General features: G+C 40.0%; 1 protein-coding gene across 1 annotated transcript in view; it reads right to left on the bottom strand.

Moving 5' to 3' along the window:
• The window catches only part of Nlg3 (Neuroligin 3), a 175,439-nt gene that overhangs the window by 39,390 nt on the left and 113,403 nt on the right, over positions 1-22,646 (bottom strand). Inside the window, exon 2 of the mRNA XM_069046549.1 lies at positions 8,982-9,143. Coding sequence (XP_068902650.1) covers positions 8,982-9,143 — 162 coding nt within the window. The remainder of the gene's footprint in view (positions 1-8,981; positions 9,144-22,646) is intronic.

Below are 22,646 nucleotides of genomic sequence, written 5' to 3'. Positions count from 1 at the left end.
CGGTAATAGCTTATCGTATTAAAATCCAATTAAACTGTCGTCGGGGTGTGGAACAATATTTTTCTAGTGTAATTAGTCGCCGTGATGGCTCTAATTATTATTGTCGGCGGCGGCAAAGTAAACAATGTCGGAGCGATCAAGTTTATGGAATATCATTATTGTAAATTGTCACACCTAATCCTGATATTCTATGGCTGGCGCGCTGTTATCGACAGAGCCATTTGTGGCGTCATTATCGCTTCGTCGGTGAAGACGCCCTCTACGCGTCCGACCGACAAGATATACGTCTCGGAACGAGCTTTCAATTATGTTTTATGAGCGTTTCGATGATTCCTTTCTCTTATTGCCGCCGGAACTTATGTTAGATATGCTCCACGCCACTGTTATATATTTACGCAGACATTTACCGCAAACATAACTTATGTTTAGAGGCCTGGAGTGTCACCGAGGCTATCCAAACACTGGTCTCATTGAATTTATCTCCTCGGCCGCGCAACCCACCGAATATCATCAGCGCGACACGAAAGAGTTAAATCGTACAGAGCGGGGCTTTAAAGAAAATCCTGTAAATCAGTTTGTGAATAGTTCCCCTAGTTCAATTTGGTCCGAAACTTGATTCCGAGGTCCTAAACTTGAGAAAAACTTTCTAAATTAAATTCCACCCAAGTTTCCTGACCCGTACATGTGTATTTCAACTAGCAGACCTGCCGAATCTTGTCTCGTTTTCAATTAGGATGATTCGCATTATTTCATTGTGTGGCATTCTTCCGCAGGCGAAACTTTCCCCGGGCTCCCATTCGAAAACCGTCCCTTAACTAAAAACATTATCGATATCTGGTTAGCCGACGCATTCGTACAAATTTCCACGAATTTTATGGCATCCATTTGACTTTATATGGGGATTTAAGGACGGGATTCGTCCTGATTAGTTCGACGAACACCAAATAAAACGAAACAAGACAAAACCGGACGCATCTGCACCTGAAACGTTAAACACGATCCTGGCCAATTAATTTTTCAGATTTAATCATTCCGAAAGGGTGAAATTTCAGACCGTAATTCAATATTCCGGCGCTTAAAAGCCCATCGGAAAAATGATATCCGGACGAATTTGTTTTGAGCGTTTTGTTTACCGTTGTCGTTATTGTTTTCCGAATTAAGGGACTCTCGGGGTCAACTCCCCTTTCCCACAGAACCACAACAACTGACAGGCGAATATTTTTTCAATTTAAATGCAACAAACTCTTTTTCATTTTTTAATCCACACTTTTCTTTTTTTTTGCACCCCGCCTGACCGTAGCTGACAGTGTTTTTAGTTTTGCCAGGCCCGCCAGCGCCCCCTACACTTGGGTTGTCATGTGACCACTTGTCTGCCGGGTGGGTTTTGACGCGAGCCCTAACCCGGTTATCCCGTTTTAGCCCGACCGGTTACGGAGGGATTCGAAATATTTACAAAAACGATTACCGCGACGCTTATGCACACAGCGGAATCGTCCGGGGACTCGGCGGAAATCCCGGAAAAATCATGGTTCTATTGTTTTTGTAAGTTGCGAACGGACCGGGGCGGAACGCTGTGACATGAAAGGGAGTGATAGTGGCGGAAAATGCAAAAAGCGACTGATTTTGATTTCATTCAGAGCTTTGAATGTTTCAGCACATCCCAAATCCCAATATCGGCGATCGATTTTTCAGCTGGGGTCAGTCGAAGTAATCGATGAAGCTTTATTTTCATAAATAATCGAGACCTTTTAAAATTATCTCCGGTGTGAATTATGAATAAGTGTGCTAGTGTAGCTCCAGACCAGTCGGGTGGGTTTATGAAAGAAATATCTCTTGAATTAATGATCGGTAAATCGAACGGCGGCGGTCAAGAGGTCAGATTGAAATGTGGGAAATTAGTAATGATAAAACGAAAAAGTCTAAATGAGATTTTTCCAATAACAAAAACTTTATCAATTAATTAAACAAGATAAAACATGATTTGTCTAATTCATTTTTGAACTTATTACCTTTAAAAGGACATTTCGCGGCCGCATGTAGTGCGCGAAATCGATATTCGCGCACTGCTATGCCGTCCCAGGCCATTTCGAAGCACTAGTGCGCAAAATCGACATTCGCGCACTAGTGCGAATGCTTTTTGGATGATTTTGAAGCACTAGTACGCGAACGTCGATTTTTTGAACATTCTGAAAATAATTTGGCTTGATAATAATAAAATCTGCTTTACAAAACGCCATTTCTGCAATTTGGATGTTAGTTTCAAAAAATATTACGAGAAGACGTATTCGGCACATTCGCGCAAACGAAACACTCGCTCCTTCGTCGCTCGTGCCTCAAATAATGCAAAGAGCGCGAAAAATGTCTTCTCGCACCCGTTTCGTAAATAACTACTCGCATTATCACTCAGTACAGTTTTAGACGTGAGAGACGTTAAAAAGCCCGCCGCGAAAATTTCAAGTTCGCGTGACTTACAAATTCCTCGATTTAGTAATAACTCACTGAAAAAAATCTAAATCTTGTCTAAAAATTCCTAAAACATTTACACAGTGTCCAGATGCTATAAATAAATGTTCAATACCTGCTACAAGAGTTTTCCAATTATTTTCGATCTGAAAAACATTTTCATTAAATTTTTTTATTAAATTTTTAAATGCCCCCAATCTGTATTACGAAATTATGATTTTTTTTTTAGATTGTGATTTTTTTATCCTCTAAAGCATGGTGTGTTGTTCCTTTTTTTGTGATTGTTGTAAATAACTGAACTGAACCCTGCGAGCTGTTGTGTAATAAAATCTGGTTTACAAAACGCCATTTCTGCCATTTGGATGTTCGTTTCAAAAAATATTGTACGAACTTTGATGCGAGAAGATGTATTCGGCACATTCGCGCAAACGAAGCACTCGCTCCTTCGTCGCTCGTGCCTCAAATAATGCAACAAGCGCGAAAAATGTCTTCTCGCACTTGTTTCGTAAATAACTATGATCACTCTAGTACAGTTTTAGACGTGAGAGACGTTGAAAAGTCCGCCGCGAAAATTTCAATTTCGCATGACTTACAAATTCCTGGATTTTAGCAATAATTGGCTGAAAAAAATCTAAATTGTGTCTAAAAATTCCCAAAAAATTTAGACAGTGTCTAGATGCTATAAATAAATGTTCAGTACCTGCTACAAGAGTTTTCCAATTTTCCAATTATTTTCGATCTGAAAAACATTTTCATTAAATTTTTTTATTAAATTTTGAAATGTCCCCAATCTGTAATTACAAAATTATGATTTTTTGAGATTGTGATTTTTTTATCTTCTAAAGCATGGTGTGTTGTTCTTTTTTTTTGTGGTTGTGATTGAGCATTCTGAAAATAATTTGACTTGATAATAATAAAATCTGGTTTACAAAACGCCATTTCTGCAATTTGGAAATTCGTTTCAAAAAATATTGTACTCGCTCGTTCGTCGCTCGTGCCTCAAATAATGCAACAAGCGCGAAAAATGTTTTCTCGCACTCGTTTCGTAAATAACTAGTACAGTTTTAGACGTGAGAGACGTTGAACAGCCCGCCGCGAAAATTTCAATTCCTCGATTTAGTAATCTCACTGAAAAAAATCTAAATCTTGTCTAAAAATTCCTCCAGATGTTATAAATAAATGTTTAATACCTACTACAAGAAGTTTCCAATTATTTTTGATCTGAAAAAAATTTCAATTAAAATTTTTTAATAAATTTTGAAATGCCCCGTCTGTACAAAGTTATGATTCCTTTTTTGGATTGTAGATATTTTTGTCCCCTAAAGCATGGCGTGTTATTCTTTTGTTTTTTTTTTGTTGTGATTGTTGTTAATAACTGAACTGAACCCTGCGAGCTGTTGTGTTTTGTTGGTTGCATAGTCGTTGTAGTTTTGCAGAGAGAATGATAATTATGAAGGGTAGTAGATTTTTTAGGGGCGTGAGGTAGGGAATTATCTGTTGGAACGAGCCATTTAACACTGGGAGTATGCTAATAGGGCCGGTGGAATCGACAGGAGGGAGGCGTCGGAGCCGTTTCTTCGACGTGTAGATAATTTGCTGTCGTCGGCGATAAGTTCGTTTTATCGTTTGATCGACAGGGCCGATCGGTCACAGCGGAATATGTGTCAAATCAAACGTGAGTTATCGCGAACGAGGGAAAAGAAAGGGTAACGACATAATAATTTGTGGAGAGGATCGATGGTGGATGTGTGTAAGGAGGCATTTAATTCGGGCCTATTCAAAATGTAAGAAAGAGCATCCGAGGCGAAGATAAAAACTTGTAAAGCTAATCTGGGCCATTCGTTGGAAATCCCTCGTAGATGTTGCACGTTTATAACGAGTAGTTTAACGGCGTCGTTACCGGTTAGGCTGACGGATGACGTTATTTCCCCTCGCGCACGCACTCCAGAGTTTCGCTTCTTTTCAGGATACGCAGGTGTGTGGAAATTCTGGCATCAGTCAGGCTTGTCCGAGATTTGGGGGGCGGGACGCGCGGATTATTTACATTGTGTCCTGACTGGATGCAAACAAAAATGACAAAGAAAATTAAATTTCGTCGGCGCACGGCTAAAAGGCCTTAAACTTTTCCAATTACAAAATACTAAAGTAGCCGAGCAAAAAGAGGATTTGGCAACCGGAAAAGTTTTTCGCCAGATTTCAGCGGTGAATCTGAATTCCGGGAATTGTGTTATAATTTTCTACACGGTTGTTTAATTGTATTCAATGTTTTTGCTTGTGAACAGTTTCAATGCAATTTAAACTCGGAAGACGGTCTAATTGTGTTTCAATTGTCCTTCCTTTAATTTCTACTCTTTAAATCTAAGTGCTTAAGCAAATCGTCAGGGCTACTTTACATTTTTGTCGGAGATTGTTGGGAGCTGCTCCGGACCGGTTTTACATAAATTACTCCGGACTAATTAAACTCCATTACGGCCGACAATAATTCGGGGCAAATAATTCATCAAAAATTAATTTCCCAATTGAAACGGAACGATATTTTCGCAATCCGCGCCGAGCAAATTTACAGCCGGTCCGTCGGAATAAAAAAGAAACACACACAGAGAGAAGTATATTAATTATAAAAGCAAAGAAACCTCAGAATATTTCGCCGCATATCTCTGGAGAAATCTAGACACGAAACATTAAAAAGGCCAAACGTCCGGGTAAAAACGTTTTCTTAAAACGTAATAGGAAATAAATGAAACCGGAACGTTATCGAGTGCATGTTCGCCCTTCCGCCGGACTTGTCCAATTAAACCCACGGTTTTGCTTTCTTCAACACTTTAATTAAAAACCGAATGTCACAATATTTCCCCGCCGAAACTAATTAGGACATGCAAATTCAAAGGGTGCCAAGCCAAGGAAATCAAATCAAAGAACTTCACAGCTTCATCGTTATATTTTGTCAACAACTTTTTTCATCACCACCAAAAAACACCACATTCCGCGTGCTTTATTCCCGTCAGTAAATTTTTTTGCGGTGCTTTTTTTCATAAAATGAACAAAACTTTGGTTTACGCCCTCTAGACATGTTCTTTAACATTATTATTACTCGATTCCTCGTACTGCTTATTAAAGAATTGTGTTACTCGTATTCGTCATAAAGCAAGCACTAAAACCGGAAAATTTTTATTAAATCTACACACTCAAATCCCTTATTACACAAGGTAGATCCTTTGGGGTTAACTTTTGGTCCTGCGATCACGATAGTGCAATACATTTTATAGCTGCAGGATCAAATTTACACTGACCTGCAGCAAAAAATAAACGCTTCGTAGTTGAGGGACTTTATTGGAGTCCTAGCATTCATTTGGTGCTCGTGTTCCTAAGACATTCCTGCGAGGTTTACGGCAGAATCATTTACGTATAATGTTTTAGTAACCTTTTTAGGCGCCCTTAATGAAAACCGTAATTTTACGTTCTCAAAAGCGGACGAAAAGTAATTCTTTTTCGGACGTTGAACCGTGGCGTCATCTGTTGGTCTGTTTACTAAGTTAATTGTCTTTTGCTTTGTAGTTTGTGCGGTCGCCTAAAAAATTTTATGTGCATCTCTGGCAATAAGTGCCATTGCTCCTCGCCTGTTTTAGAGCCTCGGCTGCGCCTCGGCCAGAAAGCTTAGACTCGGACGAAAAAGATGCACTTTTTGGTCTTGGTACACAAATAACTATTGTGTAACGTTTAATAAAATTAGAGACTTTTTGTCATAATCTAAAATGATGCTGTAGTGTAAATATTCATGGTTTCTAGTTCCCGTAGTTTTCCATTTTTCAGTTAAGCTTTTAAATAAATTTACGAAAAATCCATTAAACATTTCTCTTTCCATTACAATCCCTCTCTTGTACGATTTGAAAATTTCGTTTTAAAATGTGATTCATATCAACGTTGAAATTTTAGGGGCGTTAGTCACCTTCTCTAAATTCAATTTCGTTCAAAAATGGGGATAGAAAATGTTTTCCCCCTACAAATTGCTTAAAATACATTTATAACGCTACCAAAAATTCCATCTTACTGTTTGAAATTGAAATATGAAATTTTATTTTATAAAGTGACTAATATCAATGTAAAATATTTTAGACCCCTTAGAAAGACCCTCTAAAAAATTCATTTCACCTAGAACTAGTTTAGAAGTGTTAAATTCCTAATGGCAAATACAATTTTTATTTTCTGTAAAAAGTGCCAAAATCATGTTTATAACGCTTTCAAAAAATCCACTGTACAATCTTTTTCAAATGTACAAACGTATAAACATTTTTAATGCATTCTTTCTTCTTATAATTTTTTTAAACCACCAAATCATGTTCCCAAAAATTCTATCTTATGACAATTTGAATTTTTTTTATATGATAACCATCAAAGTAGAAATACCTAATTTGGAGATGTTAGGTTCTTTTTAAAAATTCTATTTCATTCAAAATGGCAATAAAATATTTTTTCCATGATCATTTTAGATTTTAGTGGATTTTGCTCACTGAAAATAGTTAGCAAAGATGGCAATTGAACCACTAGTGAGGAAATAATATTTTCTCACTAGTGAGCAAAGTGTAATGTTTTGCCAGTTTATCGATAGAGGGCGCTAAATATGTTGTGCTGAAAGTTTTTTAAATCTGTTTTTAAAATACTTTCTGAATATTAGTAATTAAAGATTGTCTTATTTTTGACTTATTTGTTATTTAGATTGCAATTGAGGAAAAAACGTGAAATTGCTTGGGGTAAACTTCTGGGAAAATTCATTTTTTACTCTTGTCATGTTTTTGTCATTTTGTACGGTTGGGATCCTCGCCTTCGGCTCAGACGCCCAACTTCCGTACTCGTGATTAAATGCACTACTTTCCCCACTGGTATTGAAAATAGCTATTATTTTACTCAAAAAATTTCCAAAATTACATTTAAAACGTCCCCAAAATTCTATTGTACTATTGGAAATTTTCTTTTTGAAATGCGATCACCATGAACGTATAAATATTTGCGACGCGTCAGGATCCTCCTAAAATTTCTATTTCATGCAAAAATGACGTCTAAATGCTCCAAAAATATCCTTCTTCCGCTTGAAATGTGCTTACTGTCATCGTAAAAACATTTTGGACGTACTAGCTTCGTCCTAAAATTCCATTTTATGCGAGGATGTCAAAAGAAAAAAGCTTTCACATGATTATTAATTACCGACCTATTTCAATTACTTCACAATTAGCGAAGTGTTTGAAAAAGTTTCTCAAGAGATTACTTCCCACCTAAAAATAGTTTTCTTAATTCATTTCACTTTGGGTCCAGGAACTTCAACAAAGCAGCTTTGATCTTTCTCATTCTTTTTGTAACCGGCAAATGCAGATTGTGGGAGAGAAATTCCAATCCAAGTATGAATCTTCAGAATTCTTGTGATGAACAACTTAACGCATTATCTTAGTTAATTGAAAGAAAAGTTTCATGTTAAGCGATCGTGTAGTATTTCAAGTTTCGTCCTTTGTATTTTAGCAGGCTGCAGCAAGTTGTTCGCGAGAGCTTTCCGACAACTAAATAAGGGGAGGACAGATGTAAGTCCTCAGTCATGCCTTTGAGAGCTTTCCAAAGGCTGAAGATGCACGCGGAAGGTCATAGATTCGGACTGGTCCGGATTAAACAGGCCCTTTGTGATCCGTGAAACATGGGGATATTAAGAAGTCCGGTAACAGAAGGAAATTGAAAAGAGTCGGAGCGGGGGTAGATTTGTAGGGCGACACTGTCAAAACACTTATTTTCCTGTGGGTAATTCACTCACGTATTAGCTTTCCGGTCCTACGTATTAATGATTGCCAACCACGAAAGGAATTTCATTGGATTTTCACGATTCGACACGTAACGACGGTCGAAGAAAATATTTGGAAGCTCCGCACTAATTGACAGCCGTTATTTCAGGATTAAAGCTCCGGAGCTTGGCCGACTAGTCGCAGACATTATGCAGGGCGGGTTGTTTGCTTTCGGAAAAGGTGCACCACTTGTTACGTGTTTGCGAAATACAATTAAGTTGAGCAAAGATGACAGAACAAGACATTAAGCGCTTTATTGCAACGGGCTCCTAGAAATCTTTGCGAAGAAATTAAATTTTGTAATATAGTAGTCGCGCGTCCTCCATTTCCTTGTTTGCTATAGTTGTGCTCCAGCAAACTATACGAGAAAAACTGGATAACGTCACTTATGCAAATTCTGTTTCATGTACACAGCGATAAATTCCGTTCTTGTAGTGGAAACGGTGGAAGATTAAAATTTTCACTTGGGCGAAAGAAGTGCACGATGAAGCCATTTAACGACATCGTACGACATTTCACGAAGAGTTTACCAAACTTGTTATGCAGCTCCGCGGAACTAATTTCACGATCATAACAGGGCCGACTCGTAAATCCCTCGTTTCCGGGTCCCCCAATAAAATCCGGGATTTTCTCGGGCCGGTTCGCACCAGCTTTAGGTGACAAATAAGGGTGCGGTTATATTTTATGTAATTGACTTACCTAAAATGCCGAGTCTGTAGTTTACGGTGACTACAACGACGCCACCGTAACTGGCGAGAACGCTGCCGTCGTAGGGGTTCCCCGAATTCCACTCGTAGCTCTCGCCGTGGACGAAAACCACCACGGGGTACTTGGACGAAGAGCTGCCCTCCCTCGTGCCCGCTGCAACAGAACAGAATCCACTCCAGCTGTTGAATAGATAAAAGTCGATAACACTATTTCATCAGGAACGTTCTCATTCGCTGATAAAACTTTTTTAGACGACCTAAATAATTTGTTAGCGGGACGCTCATCCCTAAAAGATGACCAAACTTTCAGACCGGGGGATGATTTATGACGCCTGACCTGCCAGTGCAGCTAAATTCCTCAAATCTTTTGTCCACTGCCCAAAATCCCAAGCGTTTTCTTATGGAGGTTCATTTTTTAATTCAAGGTCATGCAGCGTACGTGGGGTTTTGGGCCAGAACGCGATAATAGCGCAAAGTTGGTAAATTTATTTGTGTTGTTTTTGCGAGTTGCGCTGCATTAGTTGCGACGTTGAGTTAATGGAAAATTTTTGAGATTAGTCTAGGAGTGAGCTAGACCGCAAGAATGTCTTAATCGCCTTGGGAGTAAGGAGACCCTCGTTACCCGGACAGAAGACATAGCTTCACGATCATAAAAAAGAAGGCATAAGAATCCGGGCGACTCCAGAAACACAAAATTGAAAATAGCTCCGGATTGTTTGATTCCCCGAGCAGACTCCGGGGATAAACAAGAGAACAGGAGTAATTCGTGCCATGTTGGGCAAACAATCCCTGATAGATCGCATCTACAAAAACAAATTTTCATTTTCCATCATTAATAATTCTGTTTGTTGAAATGTGCGCGCACAGATTAGGAGCGCGGTTAGGGATGTTTACGTAGGATGGGGCTGGAGAAAAGGGTGAAGAGTGTCTCGAGCTAGGGGGTCAAATCGGAGAGCCGTCGATTCCAATTATAATAAAATAAACAGATGAAAATTGGGTTTAGCTAAAGGGAATTATGAATTTGTGGAGTAATAGCCGAGCGGATAATTTGTTTTCGTGTTTGAATTACAATGTCTGAATGGATGTTGGATTTTCCGGTTTATAAATTGTCACCAAGGCATAAAGGAGGGTGGGAGGGTGCGTGTGTGTTCGGGTTTCGCCTATAGAAACGTCGGTCGTGTGCGAAGCGTCGGGTGTGAGAAAACCCATAAAACAATGCGACCGAGATGGTAAAAAGCCTTTCCGTATTCTCATATTTTATTTGCGCTTACATAAGCGTGGAAAATAACGAACTGTTTCCGATACCGAATCGTCCCGTTCCAGTTTTGTTATTAGAAGCCGTCGCGCAGCCACGGATGATCGATGCGGGACGAACGAGGAGAAAAAAACGATTGTAAAGATAAATGTATTCATGGACTTCAAAAATTGCCATGCGAGATGAAAAGAAACACGTTTCAAAATGAGATACTCGTTAGTCGACTCGAACAAGAACGGGAACAAGTCGACCAACTTACGTTTCTGCTCATTTGTCATCTGCTTTTTTATTTTTTCGCGTTCTGACGTAACGAGTTTCTTAACAATAATGCACTACCTTTACCTTCCCGAGTTACGCGGCCTTCGACCCCGCTCAACCATCAATCACGCCCCGGAACTGCATTGTTTAAACAAATAAACAACACAAAGCCACCCTAACCGCATTTGTCCGCGTTACGCAATTGCGAAACAGCGAATCGAACACATTCGCACATCATTATTTCAAAGCTCGTCCGTTATATCTCCGCTAATTAATCTAAACTTTTAATAATCAGCTTAATTAGATACATTTGTTGCGGTTTGCGTGCACCCCATAATCATACCGGAGCTTTAGTGTTAGCGTATCTGGCAATAACCGGAACAAAGCCACTTTACGGGACGTCCATTTGCATATTCGCAACACTGTTTCCACCGACTAATTGAAAGAATCTGGATTCGCGTCTTAGATTGATATTCGCGCACAATCCGCGATAAACCGCGATAAATCGCGATAGACCGCGATAAGTCGCGAAAGGCTCCCATACCTCACAGGGAGCGCAGTACATAATCTGGTAAGCTGCGGATTTGGTGGGCCTTTCTTAAGAGAGACCCTCCGAAACTTTGAAATCGCTGTTTAAATATTTGTAAGCCGGTGTAGTGGCGTACATTCGACGATCGCCCCTGGGGTCGTGCATTTCTTACGTCTAAAAAGGCGGAATGGCCGTATCGGGCGGGAGTCTGCGTGTGACGTTTGTGCGTGGCTTTAATGAGATTCATTTCATTATGTTTAAGGGTGGGCGCGGAGCGAAACCCTTTTTTCCTGGGAGGGCCGGAGCTAATCCGTCTCGTAATGAAAAACTAGAATGAAAAAGTAATAAATTGTAATCCGCACTAGAAGGGCCTCTTTTTCTGGGGGCGGCGGCTAATCCGTCTCGTAATGAAAAAAAACCGGAATGATAGAGTAATTGTAAAAGCACGTGAAAAGTGGGCGCCCCATAAATTGTTAAATAAAAGTGGCAAAGGCCGAGGGGGAAATCTTATTCGTTCTGAAATATGATGTTGCAAAGGGTTCGAAAATCGTTCGAATAATGGTCAATCTAGTATATATCAAATCTAAAAGCCATTCGCGTCGCATTAGCGAAAAATATGGAAATCGTGTCGAATTTATCAGAGCGGGTGGAGTAATTCGGCAGAAAATCTCACGTAGTCTTCTATTAGGTAAAAACAGGCCAGGACCGAACTGGCCGAGGATAATTTCAATTACGTCGGTCCGCGGGGGCGGCGGCGGCTCTCTGTATTTCCTCCGAGACAATCTGGAAAGTGGAAACAATAGAGTCGTCGTGTCATTGTCATACACCGACAAATGGACGTTTATTTATTGATTGGTCGATTTCCCGGCTCCCGGCGTGTAGGCTTTGGTTGGCGGGAAAAATTCTGGTGGTATGAAAAATGAAATGAATATAATTGAGTACGTGAGCCGAAACGGGTCCCATTTTTGGTAATTTAGTGTCCCTCGTTCACACGGCGGTCACGTATCAGGATTTATCCAGTTTGCGGGGGAGTTTAAACTGGCGCGTTAATTCAAGATGGCGTCGCCGATGAATAAACTAATAAAGCGTAAGATCTGAGGTTGGTTCGGCGATTGCTCTCTTTTTTCGCCGTCCTCCTCTCCTCCTTTCAGGAGAGAATCAATCACTCCGCCAATGAGGTTTTAAGGCTGTAGCCGAACAGGAGCTAAATCAATCCGTCGGTTCTTTGGCTGTCTCCAGAGCGGGAGTGCGGGAGAATCTTGACCGGAAACCGTTCGGTAGTCGCTCACTAAAGAAGTCTAAACACGCAGTTCACATTTGTTACTTTTTTAATCCGGCGGGTTCGCAGATGATTTGTATGTGCCCTGCCCTTTTTATGTGCTCTTCGGGAGCTTTCCGCTCCATAGAACTTTAAACCAACACATTTCACCCACTTCTCCCCCTACGGCTCCATTCCGGGCACCCCTCACTATCTGCTTGTGTAAACGTCTCTTCCCGATTACAGACGCCTTCATTTATTCTTCCGTTGCTGATGTATTGGATGACGTTCGTAATTGGCGGAGCTCCGATTACTAAATCTCGGATGATGCGAATACATCATCATAACTGGAGAACCGAAAGGGTGTCTGCTTGTTATTGTCGTTTACGCTGGAAGTAACGACAAACAAACCGGCGTCGAGGCGAAGAACGGGAGATTATTGGATTATCGACGAGATGCTCCCAATTTTGGTTTGAATTCTCCGGAATGGTCGCTCTTCGAACTAATTAAATATATCAGATTAGGAAAAATTCAATTTGCTCCATTAAAAGCGCAAACAGATGTTTTCCAGCTTTTTTCCAGAACACGGAGCGAACCGAAAAAAATTTAACAATTGGAAAAACACCGCGAGACCATAACGGATTTAATTTACTCTTGCAAACTGTATCGGAATTGCTACAAACTAGCACAGCCGCGACACAATAAGATCTGGAAAATTTATCCAAGAATTCTGGAGCGTGTAAGAGGATTTTCAGATAAAATACTTACGATAGTGTAGAATCTCTACGAAAATCGAGTCGATTTTCTTGGTCTTACCATAAACCAAATCATTTAAACCGCGATTGAGCTTGTCCCAATAGTTTTGAAAATTTTGGAAAATTTGAAAAATTCAACGCAGTAATTTTTTGGTTGAAACTTTTTATGAATGCCATCCAGACGCAACAGTCTCGAGAGTTTGAAACATATCCAGGAGGAGACAAGTCAGTTTTTTTGACCACCTTGTAGATAGTGTTTAGAGGGTGCGATAAAGCATCTGGAACTGGATCAAAGCTCCTGGGAGAGATCTTTATAAAATTCAGGATCTGCATTATTCTGGCGTCAGATCTGGATGTCTTTCAAGAATTAATCAAATTCTTGAGCCGAGTTTGATTGAGCTCGTTCCAACAGTTTTGAAAATTTTGGAAAATTTTTCGGTTGGTTCCGAAACTTTTTCATGAATTCCATCCAGATGCGACAGTCTCGAGAGTTTGAAACATATCCAGGAGGAGACAAGTGAGTTTCTTTGACCACCTTGTTGATAGTGTTTAGAGGGTGCGATAAAGCATCTGGAACTGGATCAGAGCTCCTGGGAGAGATCTTTATAACATTCTGGATCTGCATTATTCTGGCGTCAGGTCTGGATATCTTTCAAAAATTAATCAAATTTTTGAGCCGAGCTTGATTGAGCTGACCCCAATAGTTTTGAAAATTTTGGAAAATTTGGAAAATTCATCAAATCCATTTCAATGCGACAGTGTCGAGAGTTTGAAACATATCCAGGACGAGACAAGCCAGTTTTTTTGACCAGCTTGTAGATAGTGTTTAGAGGGTGCGATAAAGCATCTTGAACTGGATGAGAGCTCCTCGGAGAGAGCTTTATAAAATTCTGGATCTGCATTATTCTGGCGCCAGATCTGGATATGTTTCAAAAATTAATCAAATTCTTGAGTCGAGTTTGATTGAGCTCGCCCCAATAGTTTTGAAAATTTTGGAAAATTTTTCGGTTGGTTCCGAAACTTTTTCATGAATGCCATCCTGATGCGACAGTCTCGAGAGTTTGAAACATATCCAGGAGGAGACAAGTCGGTTTCTTTGACCACCTTGTAGATAGTGTTTAGAGGGTTCGATAAAGCGTCTTGAACTGGGTGAGAGCTCCTGGGAGAGATCTTTATAAAATTCTGGATCTGCATTATTCTGGCGCCAGATCTGGATGTCTTTCAAAAATTAATCAAATTCTTGAGCCGAGTTTGATTGAGCTCGCCCCAATAGTTTTGAAAATTTTGGAAAATTTTTCGGTTGGTTCCAAAACTTTTTCATGAATGCCATCCAGAAGCGACAGTCTCGAGAGTTTGAAACATATCCAGGAGGAGACAAGTCAGTTTCTTTGACCACCTTGTAGATAGTGTTTAGAGGGTTCGATAAAGCGTCTTGAACTGGGTGAGAGCTCCTGGGAGAGATCTTTATAAAATTCTGGATCTGCATTATTCTGGCGCCAGATCTGGATGTCTTTCAAAAATTAATCAAATTCTTGAGCCGAGTTTGATTGAGCTCGCCCCAATATTTTTGAAAATTTTGGAAAATTTTTCGGTTGGTTCCAAAACTTTTTCATGAATGCCATCCAGAAGCGACAGTCTCGAGAGTTTGAAACATATCCAGGAGGAGACAAGTCAGTTTCTTTGACCACCTTGTAGATAGTGTTTAGAGGGTGCGATAAAGCATCTGGAACTGGATCAGAGCTCCTGGGAGAGATATTTATAACATTCTGGATCTGCATTATTCTGGCGTCAGGTCTGGATATCTTTCAAAAATTAATCAAATTTTTGAGCCGAGCTTGATTGAGCTGACCCCAATAGTTTCGAAAATTTTGGAAAATTTGGAAAATTCATCAAATCCATTTCAATGCGACAGTCTCGAGAGTTTGAAACATATCCAGGACGAGACAAGCCAGTTTCTTTGACCAGCTTGTAGATAGTGTTTAGAGGGTGCGATAAAGCATCTTGAACTGGATGAGAGCTCCTCGGAGAGAGCTTTATAAAATTCTGGATCTGCATTATTCTGGCGCCAGATCTGGATATGTTTCAAAAATTAATCAAATTCTTGAGCCGAGTTTGATTGAGCTCGCCCCAATAGTTTTGAAAATTTTGGAAAATTTTTCGGTTGGTTCCGAAACTTTTTCATGAATGCCATCCAGAAGCGACAGTCTCGAGAGTTTGAAACATATCCAGAACGAGACAAGTCAGTTTCTTTGACCACCTTGTAGATAGTGTTTAGAGGGTGCGATGAAGCATCTTGAACTGGATCAGAGCTCCTGGGAGAAATCTTTATAAAATTCAGGATCTGCATTATTCTGGCGTCAGATCTGGATGTCTTTCAAAAATTAATCAAATTCTTGAGCCGAGTTTGATTGAGCTCGCCCCAATAGTTTGGACATTTTTTTGGTTAGTTCCGAAACTTTTTCATGAACGCCATCCAGACAGTCTCGAGAGTTTGAAACATATCCAGGAGTATCAGTTACTTTGTCCACCTTGTAGATAGTGTTTAGAGGGTGCGATAAGCATCTTGAATTGGATGACAGTTCCGCGGAGCGATCTGGATCTGCTTTATTCTGACGTCAGATCTGGATATCTTTCAAAAATTAATCAAATTCTTGTGCCGAGTCTGAGCTCGTGCTGGAGGGTCGGATTCTTTTGTAAGAGGAATTATTTGTTGCAAACAAGAGAAAGGGGTCGTTTAAGTGGTCCGGGAAGCTGCCTTTGGTCCGAGTCGTATTCGGCGAATTATGTAAACTTTCCTTTGATTCCTGCATCTGGTTGAAATTTTAACGAGGAGAGCAATGGATTTGGCGTGTTCTCCCTCGAAAAACGTCTCGGAATTGATTTATAATTAATGTGCGAACACGACGGAGGATTGATTAAGCCCCAAAAGGTACTTGTATAACCGCAATACAGCTAACAATGTCAGTAGGAATTTCAGGTTAATTCCGGGTCTATAGAAAGGATTTGTTATTAACTTGAAACAATACCCTCCATTGTGGGGCGTGTAGGAGCGCCACGAACGTATTTTACATATCCTTCGAGCGTTCGTTTCATTAACACATTAACGAGGCAACAGATTTCGATCGGCAGGATCAAACTCCGACCGCCGTCCCCGCTCGACTCGCCGCCGTCTGGAGACGTTGTTGTAATAATCGTTCTCGTGCAGGCTCCATGCATAACGACTCTCGTACTTACACCGTAGTAATTTTATTAGTATTTTTATGAACTCCTTAATTTTTATTAGGTTATAAAAGCCATAAAACGCCGATTTTCTTGCGCTCCTCCTGCTCCTCTACCATTATCCTCTCCATTGTTAAATGGCACAAGTCGATATTTTGCATGGGCGGTAAAACAATAAGCCGGAATAAATAACACGGTCACATGATCCCCATCGGCATGTTTTATTGTTTCGGGTCGGGGCGATAGCCCCGCCAGGTCTCGACGATCAGATTCCGGGGCCCAGGTCTCCTGTATTTTCGCCGGAGTAAACTCGCTGAATTAATGTCCCCGGTCCGAAAGGGAATTTACTAGGTTTATGCCTAACGACCGAGTCACCGACGTGTGCAGAAAGTGTGCGTTTTTGGCCCCACTTTTATTTATATCGGGAGGAAATTGATTCCAGAAAACAAACAATATGTTTGCCGCGCCAATTCCGGGGAGATGCGGCCGGGACAAGTCTCTTTAAGAATTTATGACGGAATTGAAGGCGGAGTCCCGCGAGAAATCGTCTCGCTCGCTTTGTACCCGGCTGGGTCGCCCAGCGGTAGTGAGTTGTAAGACGCGGCGGGAGTGGGGATGTTGACTCCGCCTTGTGGAGTCAAGTGGGATAATGACAGCGGTCGGTGATGAGTGGCGCTCATCTGTTTGATCGCGGGAGATTTGTCTTTCGGAATGATTTTGGAGTAGTTTGGTGGCGCAATGTTGGCGAACCGGGATATGAATGAAAAATAACTTATAAATCCAGGAGACTTCAAAGCCAGCATGATCCTTAACAAAGCGTGGAAATCCCATTTATAACGAATGTATTTAAAGAGAGAGTTGAGCGAATCATAAAAAGCGAATAAATTCGGAAGAATGGAGCGGAAAGAGAATGTAAGATGGCGGCCTGGAGGGATCGGGTTAAGCGTCAAAGGCTAATTAGTGGAGTTAGCTGCAAATGTAATTTGAGGAGCGCGTGCATGTGGGTAAAAATGACCGGAAGCGCTTAAGAAGCGAGACGATTACTCTTGTTTAAAAATGTATGTGGGCCTTTTGAGCGCGTGGTCCTTTGTTATTCACGCCACATTTTTCATTACAACTTATCATATCGTAAACATTCTTCCATGTTTGCCCCGAGGAATCGATAAATAAACACGTCATAAATAAGAGACGGCTCGATGAGTCGCCCTTATCTGCGAGGGCGGTTTAAATTCAGACCGTGGCCATGTGTGGTCACGATAATGCCGCAAAAAAGACAGTCCAATTAAGCGTACACGAGATAAATAGTCCTCTTTTTATATCCGGAGATAGCAGCATCCCATGTGACGTCATAATTAGCGAAACCGCCCGCCCACGATCTGACGTGGCAATCTGCTGGCTTGTTTTGCATGTTTCCGAGGTGTTTTATTAACTTTTCCGGTGTTCTTTTTTGGAAAAGTGTTTGCGATATTTTCCGGACGCCACATCTCATTAAAGCCACTCGTTTCCCATATCTCCGGAGATGGATGAGTCGCAATTCGTTTATTCGCGATTCGCACCGTGCATATTGATCAAGTTGTTTCGGTTGTCTTATTCCGGGCTCCGGAACCCCTTTTTTACTAGCTCGTAAAGTATCGGATCAACGCAGCTTCAAATCATTGATATCGAAGGTTTACGTTGTTATTTCGGTCCTCTGCGGCTCTTATTCTGTCGATTCGTTACTCAAAATGACGCTTCCTCTCAGAGCTCGTTAGTGCAATATTTAGATGGAACCCTTTTCGGTTGTATATTTGCATTATAAGCACCGCCAAGGCCCGTAACATAATAAATTTCGACCGCAGAAAGGATCACTCACTTGGGGACGATGCAAAAGCAACAAAACTGAAAACGGACCGACAAACAAACGCCCCACGAATCAATTTTTCATTATCGACCCGCCGTACGCTTTTCCGAACGACTGTATTAAACTGGGGCCAAGACCATAACTCCCAAACCGGAGTGGTCTACTAAAAGCGACGCCCATTACTGTTACCGTTCTATTATTTTTATGCGAGAGGAAACAATCATCTTCGTTATTTTGGAATTGCTCAAAAGAATTTGCCACGAGCTCAACTAATTCTTCCTGGAAAGCTAGCACAGAAGAATTTTTCTTTGTCGGTAATGAAACAGAATACAACAGTTGCGCGTTCTTCTGATTCAAAATTAATGCGCTTCCGCTCAAAGAGAATCTCTTTTCATCTCGACTGCCGTCTTTCGCGCGACCATTACCTTTAACTATCACTGATTTGCTCGATTTTGTCGGATGCAAATGTGCCAGCTCGAATGTACTTAAAGAGACTACAAGACAAAAGCTTTACCTGCATATCGGAGACTCTCCTAGAGAACAAACCTAATATGGCGACTGACGCTCCCGTACGAGCTGCAAAAATCCTGCAATAACCTTATAAAATGCAATTTTTATTTTTTTGCTGTTAAAATTTTACATGATAATGTTATGCAGTTTATTGCATTCGATTAGTTACAGTTACATGAATATAAGACACTTTTTAGTTTTCTTGTAGATAGAATACTTGCAAAGATATAGTTATGTTTAGTGTAAAAATATCCCGGCGCCTCCACCATTTTTGAAAATACTTTTATTAGAAATAGAATCGTCAAATTGCTTGCGTTCGAAGAGGCACAATTTTATCTACAAGACACACTTTTGGTTTTTATGTAGCTCAGATGGTAACTATGAAATTGTATTTTTTATTAAAAAAAACATAGTATACAGGGTGCGTCCTAAAAATCGCCGCAAGCCATATCTCCGTTATTTATGGCTCGATTTAAATAAAACAAAAACTGGAATAAATAATTTTAAAAACACTATAAGCACGATGCAGATAATTTTTTTTCGAAAAGTCATTCAAGGTCAGATAATAGTCAACTTTGTTTTTTCAAATAGCTTGGCTTATTTTTTTATTCCGATTTTGAAAGAGATTATTTTTCTGAATCCAACGATATGTCACAGCTTTATTGGAAATTTTTTGTTCGAAAAAAATTAAGTATACTATGGAAAACAATCCTAAACGCAATATTTATTACACGTTCTGTCATATTATTTTTTTTTATCTTCAGAAAGTATTGTTATTGCGTTTAGGATTGTTTTCCATAGTATATCTGATTTTTTTCCAAGAAAAAATTTCCAATAATGCTATTTTATTTATTTTTTTCGCGGTTAGTGTTAAATGCAATCTAACACGTGTCATATCGTTGGATTCAGAAAAATAATTTCTTTCAAAATCGGAATAAAAAAATATACTAAGCTATTTGAAAAAACAAAGTTGACATTCATCTGACCTTGAATGACTTTTGGAAAAAAATTTGTCTATATTGTGCTTATAGTGTTTTTAAATTAATTTATTACTGTTTTTGTTTTATTTAAATCTAGCCATAAATAACGGAGATATGGCTTGCGGCGTTTTTTAGGACGCACCCTGTATTATATCATAAAGAGTAGCAGTGAGTCTTTTTGTGGTGAGCCCAGAGATTGAAGACCGAGACGAAATTGAGGTCGCAATTGGGCGAAGCACAAAAAGACCTTTTACTCGGAATGATATACCTACACTATTTTATCTTCAAGCGGATCACAAAAAAAATCAGACATGAACTCACTTATTTATTTTTCTTTTCCTACAGTTACATTAAAATTACAATTTTCTTGAAGTTTCGATAATATTAGTAAAATCTACAATGCTGTCCGATGTACTTTCTGCAGATTTCCAGGTAAAACCTTCCTAATATGGTGAATGATCGCGATTTGTAATTTTTAGTATCCTAAGATAGCAGAGCCCGAATCTTCGATATTTCTCTCCTCTAGGGAACTCAGGAATTTTACCTTTGTAGCCAGATACTTTTATGTAGTAATCATACACTTTTCGGGACTTTGGTGGGACTAGATCCTACATAGTTTGCCGCGATCTGCGTCAATTCTCGATGCGCGGAATGCATTTCGCTTTCAATAGCATCGGACATACTTCAGTTATTCGCTAAATATAACAAATATATCAAAATATGAGTATCAAACGATTACAACATACAACTGTTTACTTTTTAACACTGAACGACCATCTTGCTTGCGCGATTTCAGATTTTGACATCACATCTGACAGCATCGACACGCCCATAACAAACGGATAATAATTTCCTTATTTTGCCTATTTAGATAATTCAATTATTAAATATTTCGTGTAATTGATAAATAAATCGTGACAAATGACCCTACATTTGACTCGGTCGAGCCGCCTCTGAACACTTCTACTCCTAGGACTTGAAGTACTTGTATTCTGCGCAAAAAAATGGCACTTTAACCGCTTGATCTATATAATTACAACAGTAGCAGAAATATAGTTATTTTTAGAAAAAAATTTTTGAGAACAAAAATGAAGTTTTTTCTAAGTTTGTCCATTACTATTAAAGCATCATAATTCATTCTACAAAATGCAGTTTTTAAATTTCTTACAGCTCAAACTGTACCAGAGATATCGTTATTTTTACTTAAAAGAATAATTCTCCGCATCCTCACATTTATTCCAAATCATTTATTTGCAGTTTCCGTAACAAGTGCTAGAGATAGACTAATGTAGTTTTCTGCGTTCCATTTGCCCAAATGGGGTCAACACAGCACAGGTTTTAGATTTGATCTAGTTACGACGATGACAGGGATCTCATTATTTTTAATGAAAAAATATCCCGGCGCCTCCACCATTTTTGCAAAACAACATCCAATTTTCCGCAATTTGTTGGAGATACAGACGTGCGGTTTTTTGCATTCAATTCGACACATTCAAAGCTACAAGACACAGCTGTTGAATTTGGTACAATTATTCTTGACTATCGCCAATACCGATTTGTTCGATTTCATCGAATATAAATGTGCCAGTTCGAATGTACTTAAGGACACTACAAGACAAACGCTTTACCTTTACTTCGGGGACTCTCCAAAGGGATCACTCCTAGAAAACGAACTTAACATGACGGATGCCGTTCCCGCGTGAGCTGTAAACTCCCTACTTATGGCCTGATCTAATTTCACGAAAATGCTAAATATAATTCCGGAGTGGTCAGCCTCTCCACACCTAGATTAAGTCGGATTAAGTAATTAACCGGGATATTTAATACTGCAAGTTTGCTGTTCAAGGCCGGAGACCCGACATCTTTGCTCTTAGTGTTAATTGGCCAACAGCTCCGTAATGATAATTACGGTCGAGAGGTGCGTGCTTGGGAGTTTCCCACGGGAGAGAGTCTTTGCATTTCTTGCGCAATTTTTCAAGAGAGAGTTGTATTGTTGTGCACTTATAAGTTTGAGAGTCAGCTTTATTTATCGATTTGGGCGAAAAGTGGCCATAAATGGAATGGAGCGACCCTTTTTTCGTCCAGCCTGTAGATATCTCCGGACATAACATTCAGTAGCCTGGTTATTTTTTGTTGGGGGGCGCATGTTAAGACCGCGGAGTTTTCTCTCCATCTTGCGGATTTGCGTTCGATCGCGGTGAAATGTTAATAAGTGGCGTTAATGGCGGCGGATCGGTCGGAAAAACACGATTATGCGGTACATTTCCCTTACAAATTGGCGGTATTATTGCCAAATCACTTATTTAATAAAATATCTGTCATCGGACCCTCCTTCAATCCGCTAGACATATAACATTCATCGATCTCCGCAATTTGATTGATGGAGGGTAAATGCAAAACGATCGGACCTGCAAATTCAGCGCAATTTTCCACCTTTCATTATCGCCGCCGATAATGGACCGGATGATCTGCGCACCAGTGCAGCCGCCCCCGCCAAATTTATAAATTGAGACGTCGACCGTTGTACACAGAACAATCCATACATGTCCGGCCAAAAGAGAGGAAATAGAAAGCTAGCAGACCAATTAAATCAGCCATTTATCATACGTTATCATGGGAACTCCAGTGTAGCGTGGAATTTTCGCGTGTACCGAAAATTTATATCGCCATGTGAACGAACACACATTGTTATCATCCTCCAGTTCGGTTAGGGCTTCGATCCCGGACTTCTTTCCGACGCGTGTGTTTTTGCAGGCTCTCGCGTGCACAGATCAATTTGTTATTTCAGGAGATTTTACAAAATCCTTTGTGTGTTCTGTTAAAAGGGCTCGCCGGCTCCTCATAATTCAATTAATGCCGCCAAAAATCCCCTTTACGCCGATCCTCCACTAAGTAATTAACCGCCGGGGGCTCAAGAAATCGCCAAAAATTATTGTCCACCACCTGTCGGAGAATTTTTAATTAAAATGTGCCCCACACGAGCCGAGCCGAATCAAAGCAGCGAAAGTATTTTTTGTACTAATTTAATTAAAGTTTTTATTCGAGATGTTGTT

Source organism: Tenebrio molitor, chromosome 5 (assembly GCF_963966145.1).
Source record: "Tenebrio molitor chromosome 5, icTenMoli1.1, whole genome shotgun sequence".
NCBI classification, from domain to species: domain Eukaryota; kingdom Metazoa; phylum Arthropoda; class Insecta; order Coleoptera; family Tenebrionidae; genus Tenebrio; species Tenebrio molitor.
Note: the sequence above shows the minus strand (reverse complement) of the source record. Positions and strands in the feature narration are given on the sequence as shown.